The sequence below is a fragment of the Hydra vulgaris genome, chromosome 06 (genome assembly GCF_038396675.1).
Source record: "Hydra vulgaris chromosome 06, alternate assembly HydraT2T_AEP".
NCBI classification, from domain to species: Eukaryota; Metazoa; Cnidaria; class Hydrozoa; order Anthoathecata; family Hydridae; genus Hydra; species Hydra vulgaris.
The window spans coordinates 34,462,113-34,477,500 of NC_088925.1; the positions used below are offsets into that span (position 1 = coordinate 34,462,113).

At 26.6% G+C, this 15,388-nt stretch overlaps 1 protein-coding gene across 3 annotated transcripts in view; it reads right to left on the reverse strand.

Annotated features, from left to right (window-relative positions):
- Positions 1-15,388, reverse strand: part of LOC100205297 (mitogen-activated protein kinase kinase kinase 3) — a 67,354-nt gene that overhangs the window by 37,707 nt on the left and 14,259 nt on the right. For 2 of the 3 annotated variants that reach the window (XM_065799930.1, XM_065799931.1), the window contains exons 2-8: positions 10,379-10,447; positions 8,183-8,240; positions 3,732-3,772; positions 2,870-2,969; positions 2,593-2,763; positions 2,473-2,498; positions 1,204-1,366 (exon numbers count right to left, since the gene is read on the reverse strand). In XM_065799930.1, the coding sequence (XP_065656002.1) occupies positions 1,204-1,366; positions 2,473-2,498; positions 2,593-2,763; positions 2,870-2,969; positions 3,732-3,772; positions 8,183-8,230 (549 nt within the window). In that variant the 5' untranslated portion in view covers positions 8,231-8,240; positions 10,379-10,447. The remainder of the gene's footprint in view (positions 1-1,203; positions 1,367-2,472; positions 2,499-2,592; positions 2,764-2,869; positions 2,970-3,731; positions 3,773-8,182; positions 8,241-10,378; positions 10,448-15,388) is intronic. The other variant, XM_065799932.1, reaches the window with a different exon arrangement.

Genomic DNA, 15,388 nt, shown 5'->3' on the forward strand with positions numbered 1-15,388 from the left:
AAGTTAAAATTGCTTTGGTATTACAATGATGATGAAATCCCTTCAATATTCTTTATTAAAGAAGAATATTAAAGAGATTTCATCATCATTTAGTGACTCCTTAGGCCAGTAAATAACAGAAACAGAAATACGCGAAAACCGAAATAAACTGAAATTTCGGGTATACAAGTTCAATACCAAAACCGACATTTCGGCAAACATTTTACAGAAATGAATATTGAAATTTCAACTAAGCGAAACTAATTTCATTAGAAAATGTTCAAATGCAATTCTACATTAGTTGTTAATTTAGTTGTTTTTTTTAATTTATTTTTTATTTATTTTTTGACTACTTCTTTCCATCATATATAATAATAATAATAAATTAATAGTCATAAATAAATGATTAAAAAAAAAAAAAAATAGATTTTTCTCATAAAAAAATCTATAAAAATAACTAAAAGCTTACATCATTTTTAATTATTTAAATCAAATTTGTTTATTTTAAACAAAACGATATCAATTCAAAATATGTGAGCTGCAATTGATCAATCCATTGCGGTTTTGATATTTTTAAGAAGCAGATGAATACAACTAACTAAAAGTTGATTAATTTGTGAACGATGGGCTTAAAAATGGATAAATCATACAAAACTGAAATTTCTGTTTTCAGTATGTTTTCAAACTAAAATTTTGTTTTACCAAATTGACAAAAAGTACCAAAACTGAAACTTTGGTACCAGTTCAAATTGAATTTCAGCCAAAACTAAAACACTTGTATTGGCAACTGCTGCCCCATCTCAGATTGCCAAAAATCTGTGTAGGATATAAATACTCAACAAGTTTATGGATACAAATCTTTGTGAAGCTACTTCAGTAATAAAATCATTTGACATTCGAGACACAACTAGTATCTTGATCCTGCCTTAGTTGTGCTTACTTTAGTAGACAAATTTTGCGATTTAAGTCTGTCAGTAAAATAATTTTTATAAGTTTTGAATTTAGAAACAGATTTGCATTCAAGCTTTAAAGGGATCATGTTTTATCAAGATCAATATGGCAGTTATATAAAACTATAAAAAATTATAATTTTTTTTAGGATTAAAAAAATATTTTGAATTTAATTTCAACTAAATTTAAAATATTTTTGAATTTAATAAAAAATGCCGACTGGTTTATTACTGTTTTATCAATAAAAACGTTGCTAAAAATAAATCTACTTACTTGCACTTCATGAGTATCTAAATTGTTTTTTAAATGATAATGACCAGGTGGCGGTGAATCTCCATAATTTAAGCTACTACGTGGAATATGCATTGAGTGGGGTCTGACCAGATTACTAAGTTCTATATCTGGAGAACTAAGCTCTTCTGGATTAGAACGCGTTCTAAAAAAATTTTTAGAACTTAATTACTCCATATCAAGGAAATAAATAAATAAATATACTGCAAAATTGCCTAAAAATGACTTTCGATTGCAATGTAACTTCAGTCATTTAAGAATAAATAACAAAATTGAAAACGCATTTCAATTTTTACAAACTTTTTCTTCTCCAATAATATTTGTTATCACACAGACATAAAAATCATAAAAAAATATTTATCTGCTGAAATAATTCGTTTGCAAAACAAGAGATTTATAATTATGTATACTATTGAAATTTAAAATAAGCAAAATATTGAATAAAATGATTAAATTTAGCACTAGTGATACTGGAATGCTAAATTTTTAATATTGTGATGTGTTAATAGGAATGTACATAGTGACCAAACTTATGAGATAGTATTAAGAGTTTGACCAAACTTATGAGATAGTATTAAGAGTTTGACCAAACTTATGAGATAGTATTAAGAGTTTGGTCAAACTTATGAGATAGTATTAAGAGTTTGACCAAAATTATGAGATAGTATTAAAAGTTTGGTCAAACTTATGAGATAGTATTAAGAGTTTGGTCAAACTTATGAGATAGTATTATAAGTTTGACCAAACTTATGAAATAGTATTAAGATTTTGACCAAACTTATGAGATAGTATTAAGAATTTGGTCAAACTTATGAGATAGTATTAAGAGTTTGACCAAACTTATGAGATAGTATTAAGAGTTTGACCAAACTTATGAGATAGTATTAAGAGTTTGATCAAACTTATGAGATAGTATTAAGAGTTTGGTCAAACTTATGAGATAGTATTAAGAGTTTGGTCAAACTTACGAGATAGTATTAAGAGTTCAGTCAAACTTATGAGATAGTATTAAGAGTTTGGTCAAACATATTGAAAGTTCAGTCAAACTGTTCTCATTTGAAATAAAATATGCTAGTTTTTATTTTTATTATTCTATTTTTACTATTAAGGATAAAATTGTCTGCATAATTCGGAAAAAAAAATTGAAAAAACATTTATTAATGCCTGAGATATAAATGTTCAAAGCTTAAGTGACCAAACTTGTGGGATTTTACAGTATTAGTTTAAATATAAACATACAAACAAGTTTACCTTATTGGAAGTGGTCTGGAAGCAACCTAAAATTAAATTACAATTAATGTAACTAATTTTATAGAACAAACTTCTTCTACTTTTAAAATACAAATTTATATACACAAATAATAGACATACATAAGATAATATATTTTCATTGTAGTCATTAACACGATCATGTTCAAGGAGTGTATCTGATGAAATGGACTTCTGAGTAAGAGTTAGGCGCAAGCTGGTTAAATGAGGGGATTGATCCAATAATGCAATAGCTTTGTCTAAATCTCTCTGTTTTGTTATAGGAATGTAAACCTGAAAAATTATTCATCTTAATATAATTAATTATTTTAATATAATATTTATAATATAAATATAATATAAATAGTTTAATCTTCCTAATATAAATATTTAAGCATACTGCTCCATTTTCATAATTGATATCTAGTTCTTCCCCAAAAGCTTTTTTTATTTTTATTTGCAATTGGTCAATCATAACAGGACGAGCAATTGGAACAATCCTAAAATAAACATATTACATAAAATAAATCCACAAGAAAAACAAGTAATAAAAATAAAACACAAATTTAAAAAACATTTTGCAAAATCAAACAGTATTCTTTACATGCTTAGTTGTTAACCTTATTCAATATTAACAAAAACTCTCACACTGGCTTTTACTTTTTACTTCAATTGAATGCTTTACAAGTACTTTGCTTAACTTGTATTACATATGAAAGATGGAGAAATGCTATTAGATTAACTTTGTATAGTTGCTACCTGTTGTTTTGTGTTAAATTGTTACTTAACATAATGCCTTTGTTTTTACTTGTTCTCAATATATCACTATTAATTTATTTTACATTTAAACTTTCTGAGACTTTTGCATTTAAACTTGCTGTTATAACTTTTAGGTGAGGTTAAACTTGCTGTTATAACTTTTAGGTGAGGTTAAACTTGCTGTTATCCCTATAACTTTTAGGTGAGGTTAAACTTGCTGTTATCCCTATAACTTTTAGGTGAGGATAAACTTGCTGTTATCCCTATAACTTTTAGGTGAGGTTAAACTTGCTGTTATCCCTATAACTTTTAGGTGAGGTTAAACTTGCTGTTATCCCTATAACTTTTAGGTGAGGATAAACTTGCTGTTATCCCTATAACTTTTAGGTGAGGATAAACTTGCTGTTATCCCTATAACTTTTAGGTGAGGTTAAACTTGCTGTTATCCCTATAACTTTTAGGTGAGGTTAAACTTGTAGCTAGTCAAAGTAAAAACAAAAAACCTTCTTTCGCCTTGATACTCCAGTTTCACTCTCATGTCAACCTAAACAAAAAGTTAATGTTTTATTTATAAATTAAAAATTACAATACAAATTTAAATTAGTGCTATTGCAACTATTAAATAATTCGACTGTCGACTAAATCAACTAATATATTTTCTAAAGTCAACTAAAATCGACTAACACATTTTCAAAATCGACATAGTCAACTAAAAGTCGATTTAGCCGAAATATGGGAATTTATTTTCTCGAAATAAATCGTTATGAAAATAATAAAGTAATTTATTTTTGCTTTCAATTTTTTAACATCATATCATTTAAATAGAGCAAAAATATATGAGAGAATGGCCTCTCAGACAACTGAACAATTTATTCCCAGACCTCAATGGTTTAGGGGCTGCCTAAAATACTTGTATATATGTATATATAAAATATTTGTATATATCAAAGTCTTTACAATCATATTTACAATGTGATTGTATAGATGGCATTTAAATTTTGGAACTTCACAACTTAATTTTGCCCCAGGGTCAGCTTGAAGCTGTATGAAAGTATTTATGAAAATCAAAAGCATCAAGTAAACAAAAGAAAAAAAAATTACATAAACAATAGTTTAATTAAGAATATATTTTTTTTAAATTTGTATTTTTATTAAGGTGCTCCCAGAAGTCCTTACGGTCTTATCACAGAGCACTGGGAAGAGCATAAATAATGCTAATAAGCTATGAATTAGATAAAAAAAGAGAGTAAACAAAACATAGGAAACAGTTATAATTAGAGATGTCATACTTGCTAAAATAGCCATTCATTATTCACACTGCCACCGGCAAATAATAAGAAAATTTCAGTAAGTTCTGTTAGGATAATATTTTGTGTTTGTTGATCAACACTTGTAAGGGTTTGCTGTCCAGTTTAAGCAAACGGTTTCATGTAAAAACTAATATCATTTGCAATTGGAATTATTCTTTCTCGCATCTTCATATGCACACATTTTTTTTTGTATCTCTACGAAAAAAGTTTAAAAAGTTTTTTAAAAACTTAGTTTGATCGCTTTCATTTACATTTCTTTTTCTTACGAAGTAAAGCTGATTCATCACTGGCGCTACTAGTCACCAGTGATTTTTCATCAGTGTCAAGCAGCCTTTCACTGAGAAGGATTTATCGCATTGTTTTATCACAACCGTATAATTGACATTCCCATTAAAGTTAAAACATGTTTTAAGTTCAGGTTGTAGTGAAGATTTATCTGTATCAACTTCTGAAATTATCTCTGAAATGTGAGTACTTGAGCTGGTTATTTTTTTAATCTTTTTGAGTGGTTTAAAGAGTATGATGCATTTATTCATAATTATAGTTAAATCAAAACGTTGTAACAGTCAACAAATAATGTGTGCTGTTACACAGCCAAGTCATAAATTAAACAAAAACACCCACAGCGTAGTTAACATAATGTGAGTATTCTGGCAAAAAACGTTAACTCAAAATTCCCTGTTAAGAGAAATCAATCATTTAAGTTATTTCTTTTCTTAAAGTTCTTCCAATTTGAAACTTTTATAATCTTATTAAATTGCATTTGATCATGTTTTGTTCAACTTTGTAGAGTTTTTGCCAGTTTGAAGAGCATTGTAAACTTTACAATACTGCATCATTAAATCAAAACTGTCAATTTTTTGACTTAACATCTTTTGCCAGTATACTCACGATATTCACTTCAATGAACCATCAAAATAACAACGAACAATCGGCAGCTGAATATTGAGTGAATATTTGGCTGAACGTCTAGCCAAATAATTTCATATTCGGAAAAACCTTTATTTGTGACATCTCTAATTATAATAGTACATACTTTTGTTTTTAAACGAACAAAAATAAATGATTGGGGGGAGGAAAGGATTATAAGATTCACTCAACTAAATAGACTTTTAGTCGATTAGTAGGAAGTCAATTAAATCAACTACTCATTTTTTCTTAGTACAATATAATACTGTAAAATGTATAATATTCAACCCTCAAAATTAGGAAAAATGAAGTCAGCAATAAATTGCTGACCTCAAACTGTTAGAGGTCGGCATCATGTTGGCAAAAAATATTTGACAAAAAGGGGTTACCATAAAACATAGAAACGAGGTCAGCAATTTTTTGCTGACCTTAAACACTTTTAGGTAGGCAGTTAGGTCGGCATTGCCAAATGCCGACCCTAATTCCAAGAGGTGAATATTATATCAATGTTTGACAAATATTGTTAAATTGTGTTTAGATTAATGTTGTGTCTTAATGTTTAAGTGTTAAGAAAGTATATATTTTGCAATTAAAATTTTGATTTTCTATATTTTTGTTTTTTGAAATTATTATGTACTAATAAGTATTTTGTGTTAAGAGTTATTTTAGAGATGGATTTTAGAGATTCCATTAGAAAAATAGTAAAGCAAGAGCTTCTTTTCATCAAAAGTAAACTTTATGTCAATAGTATTTAAATATTAGCAATGTGTATATACAGGTTTAAATTTAATTTTTTATAAATAAAAAATGTCAGACCAAAACTTGTTTGGGTCATCGCAGATGAAACATTCAATATTAAGAAAATTAGCTTAAATAGAATGTTTCAACGCAGATTTTTTTTTTAATTTGTCATAATTAAAAAAATCAAAAATAAGCATTACTTTTAAGCGTTATGTAAAATATAAATCAATTATCTAAAAAAAACTTTCTGGCTCAAAAACACTTTCCCAGACGTTAACTTCATTATGTTGTTCATCTTCACTACTTTAATTGCTTAATGAATTTATCTTACTTTCCTTTTCTATATTTTTAATATACTCTTTGCAGCATTGTTGAATTTTAAGGAAAATAAGAATATCTAAAAAAAAACCAAGCATGCAAAATTTTATTGGAAATTTGCTTTAAACTTTTAATATAACTGCTAATTACTTAAAAAAAACCATAAAACATTAAACATTTTGATCGCTTTCTTCAATAAAAGAAAGCAATCATAATGTTTAAGCATGGTTTCTTTAAAAGTAATTGTAAAAGCATTCTTTTTAAGTAAAAGTTGTATACAAAAACCATGCTAACACATAATTACTTTTTTGATTAGCGTACTTAGTTATTGAAGAAAGTAGTCATGTTTTGGCATGGTTTTTTTAAGTCTCATAAATTAATTGTCTTTTATTTAAATATGTGTTTTTTATAATAAATAAAAAAGTATTAATCACAAAATTATTTGGAAAAAATATTGAAGTAATGTGTTTGTTTTGAAAAATCTTAACCAAACCCTAACGTTAGCATAAATTAAAAAAACGTGACGTTTACTTTTCTGTTTTTATTTTTAAATGTGCGCACATTTGTGTATTTGTCACACCCTGTATCTCATTAACTTTTAGATATAATTTAAAATTAGCACCACAAAATTTTATTAAATATCATGGCACTTTTAAACAGCTAAATTTACTTACATTTTTAAACATTGTACTGTCTTAAATATATCCTTTTTTATTAAAAATAAATAAAAAATCTGATGGAGTGGGAGAAGGAGGCAGACATCCTTATGGCCCTCCCCCTCACTATGGATCTGCTCTTGTATTTGCCTATTTATTCATAGGAGAGAATGATAAAGATTGATAGAGCTGTGATAAATTTTTTTTAAATTCGCTTACAATTAAGTTTACATTAAATGATAAATGTTTTTAAAATTTTATAAATAAATTTTATGTTTATAAAAATTTTTCTACTTTTTCTTCTATTTATTTTGTTACTCTTTGAAATCTTTATTTTTTTAGTTTAATTTTTGTATTTTGAGATTTTTTCTCTTTTCAGTTTAGGGACTGTTTATTTCAGTTTAAGTTTGCTTTTTTTAAGCGCTAATTATTAAAACTTGCTTAGAGCCGTGACCAAGTTGTCAAAACAAAGTCTTTTATGCATGGTCCACAAGCGACCGCACATCCACATGCGACCGCACACCTCCTATACGTAGACATGTGATTGTGTCAAATGTTGAGAAAATAAGCAAATATTTTTATATTTAAGTAACCTTTTGATAACATTATTACATAATAACATTTCTATATTGTTAATTATTCAACTAAACTAGTTTTGCAGTAATTTAATAAATTGTGGTAGTTCAAAAAAGTTAATGTTATTAATAAGGAAAAGCAAATAAAAAAATTTTATAACATCGAAAACTCTGTTACGCAAATGCATTAATCACTTTTTATTCATCACAAGGCCTGCATACATAAATACATACATACATATTTCTGTTTTTTTAAGAATATTCAGCACTCAAAATTATTCGTAAACATACATACATACTTATGTAAATATGCATATATATATATATATATATATATATATATATATATATATATATATATATATATATATATATATATATATATATATATATATATATATATATATATATATATATATGTATATGTATATTATAAAAATCTTACATCAACATTCGATCTTTGATGGCTTCGGTGAGAGGCATTATGCCACATTTTTATTAAACTAAAAATAAATTAAAATTTTACAGTTGATAAATTAAAAAAATAAAACAGAAACAAATCTGGTGATGTGTAGTCACCATTGAAAGTTTGACCAGCATATGTTAAAGTTAAAATGTATGAACAAATAAATTGGCTATTAAAGCCTACTATTTAATAATAGGGCAATTCCATGGGAAAACATCAAGGGTGTGCAACCTTAAGTCTCAGATTTTGCTAATTTTTACACCACTCAAAGATTTTAATAAGTTATGAACATTCCCAAAATTTTATTATCTAATTCCAAACGGTTTCAAAGATATGATTATTCAAACTTTGCTTTGAACCAACAAAAATCGTGCTACAACATGTTTTATATGATGGAACATTTATTATTTTATTAACTTGGCATTTAATAATTATATAAAATTGAGCGTAAAAAATTAAATTCATAGTCAGAATGTAATAATCATTAGAATATCATAACAGATATAAACAATCTATCTTTATTTTTTTTACCTAAAAATATTTTGAAGAAAATAGTTCTTACAGCAATAGGTGAGGGACTTCTAGTTAGGCAACATACTGTAGCAGTGTTAAGTGTTATTAGTAATTCAGGAGGTGATGCTTCTGATTTTGTGCAATCTTTTTCAATTGGATTTAGAGTTGTGGAGGAAGTTGTAAATAAAGGAAGAGAAATGATTATAAAACATGCTGATCACGTACTCAAGCAAAATTTAGCCTAATAAACTTGTTAAACTCTTTCAATTAAAAGACAAATCAATTTTTTGTCCAGATGTAATAAATGAGGGGAGATAGGAAAGGATGGGGAAAGGGGAAGGAAGGGGGTATTAATAAACAGGAGGGTAGGAATTTTATTTCTATAAGTGAGTTTACATTTTCTAACTTTTATGACCTGAACAGTCTCAGAAATTAGAAAACAATAAATAAAAATTATTTATTTTAGTTTTAAGATACAGTTTCTTTCTTTATAGCAAGTAAAATCAAGGATGCGGATTCCCAAAAGGATTCTGGCTTTTTATCTCTATTTTTCCTGGTCTCTGGTGTCCAGAAGCTCATATTAACAAAATAATAACACATTGGTGGACTTGATCTGCAAAAAAAAAAAAATTTTTTTCAAAAATTATTAACCATTAACTGCTGTGTATTAAGCACTTAAGAGTAACACCTTTTTTTTCCTTTGATTTTTCATAATTCCTGTTTTTTAAGTAACAAATTTAAGTAAATTTGACCAGGTTTTTTTTTTCTGTTTAAAAAAGACCATCCTCCGATTCATTGTAACAACTCTAACTAAACTATTCAGGATGACATCTAAAATAGAAAAAATAAAAATTGAGCTACATCAGCATTTTTGTAATAAAACTCACCCCAATAAAACTGTGTCAAAATTACAGGTGTTATGTTTGTTTTTATATATTTCAAGTTGTTTTATTGGATTCCTTGCCTCAAAATATGCAAGTGTAAACATTTTCAGTTTTCCATTGCACACAGAACAGACAATGACCAAAACCATTTTTTAAAATGGTGGATTTTTGTTGGTTCAAGGCAAAGTTTGAATAGTCATATCTGTGAAACCGTTTGGTTTCACTATAACTATTTTTATAACTTTGGTTATAAAAAAAGTTAAAACCGTTTGGTTTTTTTATAACTTATTAAAATCTTTGAGTGGTGTAAAAATCAGCAAAATTTGAGACTTAGGGTTGCATTTTATAAAAAACTTGGATGCTTTCACATGGAATTGCTTAATACTAAACTTTTTCATGAAAATTCAATACAGTTTTTTAAATTAAAATAAAAACTATAAATATGTGATTAGTTAAAATCAAACATCTGATTTTTATCATTTTAGAGCTGAAAAGTGTTAAATTTGATTTTATCATTTCTAACTGAGATTTTTATCATTTGTGACCATACATATACTACATACATATTAAAGTACATATTACATACATATATTGCATACATATATTGCATACATATATTAATATGTATTTTACATACATATACTACATACATATATTACAAACATATATTACTTGAATTTTTTTAATAAGAAATAGTATATTAATATTAAAAGAAAAAAAATAGTTAGAAAACGGATAAAAAGAATTTTTTTTTTTTTTAATTTATATAAATTTGTACCTGGATCATGTGCAAATTGCATGTGTGATTTGAGTTCAATTTTAATAAATATTTATACAAACTTCCAAGCTAAATAAAAAATAACAAATAAATAATAAAAATAAAAATAACTTTTACAAGTATATAAATTATAAAATAAATTTATTATTTTGTTTTAATATTATTCTAAAATTATATTAAATTGATTATATATCAATACATAAGTTAGAATATATTTTGTTGCTTTATATTAACAAAAAGACTTTTTTAAATGATATGCTAAAATGAAAGTCGTTTATATTTATAGATATGGAGTTTCTTCTAGGGTGGTGACTGCTCTAACTATAGTGGACTGGATTAATGTCAGATTGAATTCTGAACGATAATTTAGTAAGAACTCAAGCTAAACCTAAAAAATAGTAAGAATTCAAGCTTAAGTTGTGATTATGTTAAAAACTTCAAAATCTATACGCGATGTAAATGCCCATTGTATTTTTTTAATAGTAAAAAAGACATTACAAAAGTAAAGTAAATATCTTTTAAAAAACATTACAACTACACTTCAGGCATCTGCTTCAACTACACCTAAGCAGGGTTGCATGGTTTTAACCAAATGGTTTAAACCATGGTTTAAACCAATTAAAAAAATATTGGTTTAAACCAAATTAATGTTTTTTAAAAAAGATTTGAACTTAGAACAGGAAACTAAAAGAGGGTTATGTTCACAAGTAAAATTAATCTTCAATATAGATGATTTTTTTTGAATCCATGAGTTTTGTTTTTGTTTTTTCATAGAATAGAGTCCTCAGTGTTATTATAGAACAGAGCAGTAATAAATTAGTAATAACACTTATTTATCTGTTTTCTTCTACAGGTTGTTTCTCCTTCAATAGGTTCATCAAGAAGCATTGCTTCCTGATGAACTTATTTCATCAGGAAGTTTTCTTAACGATATATACATATACATATATATATATATATATATATATATATATATATATATATATATATATATATATATATATATATATATATATATTATATAACAAGTGATGCATCATAATACAGTATAATACTCAAAAAACTGGGCGCAAATGTGATATGATTTGGTTAAAATATACAGGAGTGACTGTTCCAGAAAGAAAGGGGTGTAGAGCAGTTTGTAATGCGTGTAGAAAAGAAATGGAAGGTCAAATTCAAAGGATGCATGAACATATAAAAACTGCAAGCAATCACAACCCCATGAAACTATGGATTCAATTGAAGATCAACAACTTCTTGAAGGTAATTAAATGACTGCATTGTCATTTTAAATTTTATACTTTCCCTAAATTGTAAACATATATATTTAGAATAATTCAATAAACTGCAATTTCATTTTAAAGGTAACTCACCATCAACATCACAACAACAAATGAAAAGGTTTCAGCCCAATTCAACATCAGCTGATAAATATTTGAAAATTGATAAGTTTTTTACACGAACAAGCCTCAAAGAGAAAGATTTATTTGATCTGCAACTTGGTAGACTTATATACAGTACAAACTCTAGCTTCAGAACAGTTGAACACAAAGAATTTAAAAAATTTATCAATATGCTTCATCCAGGATACACTCTTCTTAATAGAACTCAAATTGGAGGAGAAATATTAGATAGGGTACACAGAAGAAATTAAAAAATGTAATGTATGGAATGGGAAAATTGTAGCCATGTCTTTAGATGGCTGGAGTAATGTACATAATGAACCTATAGTTTGTATCTCTGTAATTACAGATAAAATTAACATTTTAGTAGAAACAATCAACACTTCTGGTCATTCACAAACTGGTGAATATCTTACACAATTAGCAAGAGAAGCAATAGATTCTGTAAGACGTAAATTTGGATACACAGTAAAAAGCTTTGTGACTGACAATGCAGCTAATATGAAATCAATGAGACAAGAACTGTCATCTGAAAAAGATATTATCATAACTTAGGGGTGTGCTGCTCATATACTGAACCTTTTAGCAAATGATCTTAACATTGAAAATGTGAGCAAGCATGTTACACAAATAATAAAATATATAAGAAATAATCATCAAGCTGGAGCAATTTATAAATTAGGCGGATGAACAAAATTGCCACTTCCTACTGAAACTCGCTGGAATTTTGTATGATTCACTTGAAAAATATGTCAACAACTGGAGCATCATTTTCACAATGTTTGAAAAAAATAAAGACTTGGATCCCATGATTGGTAAAAAAGTAAGTGATATACAGATAAAGCGAAACCCAGAGGATTTATTAAAAATATTAAAACCAATTGCAGTAGCTCTAGATAAGTTGCAAAGTGATCAAACAAAAATAAGTGACACTGTTAAAATTTTTAAAGATTTGATGAACAGTTTATCATTTTTATCAAGCGAAAAAAAAAAAAATTGAATCTAGATACCTTCAGACTGTCAGTGATGCTCATTTACCGGCAAACACACTAGATCCTAGATATTTTGGATATAATCTTTCTGAAAATGAAAATGAAGCTGCCATGAATTTCGCAGATAAAGAGTTCAAGAATCTGTTACCAATAATATTCAAATTAAAAGCCAAATCTGCTCCATTCGATAAAAGCTATTTGTATAGTGAATCTGTTTTAAAAAATGTATCACCAATAGAATGGTGGAAATCTTTAGAAATTGTAACATAGTGGATATTGAAGGTTTATTAAATGCACCAGCTTCTAGTGCTGGAATCAAAAGAATTTTTTCAACTTTTGGCCTTGTTCATTTTAAGTTAAGAAACCAATTGGGGGTAGAAAAAGCAGCAAAGCTTGTATTTATATATAGAACATTAAATAATGATGTATTGAATAATTTTGATGAAATATAACAGTAATATTGATAAAGAATATAGTTTACTCAAATAAAATGCGTTGAGCTTTTTTTTAATTTAAAAGGATAACTAAATATGGCATTTTTTAATAAAAATCTAATTTAAACCAAAAAAACCATGGTTATTTTGATTTTTTTTAAAAAACCTATGGTTTTTGTTTTTTTTCAAAAAAACCGGTTTTTTTGCAACCCTGCACCTAAGGCATCAAGTTATCAGACAAATTTTAATTTAATTTTTTTTAATGTTATATTTGCTTTGCAGACATTAGAAAGTATCAAAGTTTCAAATTTTTAAATGATTAAATTTCAATGAAATTTAGATGAATTAAATAACTTTGAAACTTCAATTTTTTCTTTGATTTTGCTTATTTTAGTTCAAGTTTACATTAGTTTATTTAACACATTTTTTAAACACACCTACTTAAAACATGCACGGAGCTGTGGCCAAGTTGTCAAAATATCATATGCATGGTCATATAAGATGTACGACCGCATGTTTTCTGATAAGGTTTGATATATACTGGCCTTGGCAGGAGTAAATGAACCCGAGAGCTTAGAAAAGCTCTCCTAAAAAGAAGCCAGGTGAGCTGCTCCTCTAAACAGCTTCTTATTAGAGTTTTTGGTTTTTGCACGAGCTATCTGTTTATTCATTAAAAAAATCACTTATTAAAAACAAAATTTGGTTTAATACTTGTTAGAAGCATATGTTTGTAACCTCAATGTTACAAGAATATCGACATAACAAACATCATTTATTGTGCCATGAAAAAATTCTTTAGACGAGGGTTGTCATTGGGTTTTCACACTAGCTATTTATTTATTAACAACATTTGATAAAAAATTTGAAAAAAAGGTATAAAAGTTTTTACTGCTTATAAAAAATGTTTTATATTTTCTTATTGTAATAGAAGGGATTTTAAGAATTATTACAACAATTAAAAATTCCACAATAAAAATGAATAATATATTAAAGTAATTAATATAATATAATTCAAATACTGTTGAAATAGAGCGCCAGGCAGTATCTATGACAGCCAATACAATGAATGTCTAAAAATTTAATTGTAATTTGTTTTTCTTGTTTAATATTATTTGTAAGTCAATCAGCTTAAGGTTGGATTTGACTGATGTAGTCTTCACTACCAATTCCAGTTAACTATTCCATCCTGTTTATAAAGAAGTGTTGTCTACTTTAACAATTTTAACAAACTTTGATTTAACACGATGTTTGTAGCCTCTAATAATGGATGCTGGATCTCGTGTATTGGTTGAATGCATTTGTATCTGGACTTTCTTCATATCAAATTCAAAGCCTTATAAACTTTATATAACTTATATTGTTGGCTCGCCTCTTAGTCTTCAAACTTCTAAATTTATAAAATCTAATATTTTTAGTTTTTGATTATATCCCAGATGTCTTAATTCTGGTATCAATTTAGTGGCTCTTCTTTGAACTTTTTCGAGTTCTTTGATATACTTTTTATAATACAAATATATAAAATATATAATTCATTACATAATATGAAAATTATTATGCAATAATCTAGAGTTGGTATGGTTGAGAGCAATAGCTTGAGTTAAGTTTATACAAAGAAAATTAGTATACAACATCTCTAGAACTAAAAAGTTGTATTGTTTTGCATTTTAAATGACAAAAAAAAAAAAAAAGCAAGCTGATGATTTGAACTTGCTATGCAATGACCTTAACTTTTTTTAAAAATATAAGGGGAATTAAAAAGTATGTTTTTAATAAGAACATAACTGAAAAATTTAACTTTATATTTAAATTAAACCATTTTATTAAATTTATTATTTTTAAAAATAATTAAAAGTTAAAATTATTTAATATTAATATAATTTAGAGTCAGTTATAATAGAGGAAATTTACAGCTATTTTACCATGCCCCCATTAAACATTCTAAACCGAGTGCGCAACAACAACTGAATTAGATAATTATCAAAATAGTATACTCCATTATTTTTTGGCTTAACTTTTAGATTAGGGATCGTATGAAAATTACGCAACGCTAAATTTTAGTAATTAACAAAACAAAAAAGATCAAAATTTTCCCTCACAGAGTTGTAAGTTAAATTAAAAAGTCAAAATAGCTAATTAAGTTTAATGAAAATCACCACCTAAAAGAACTTAAGATCTCCTTCT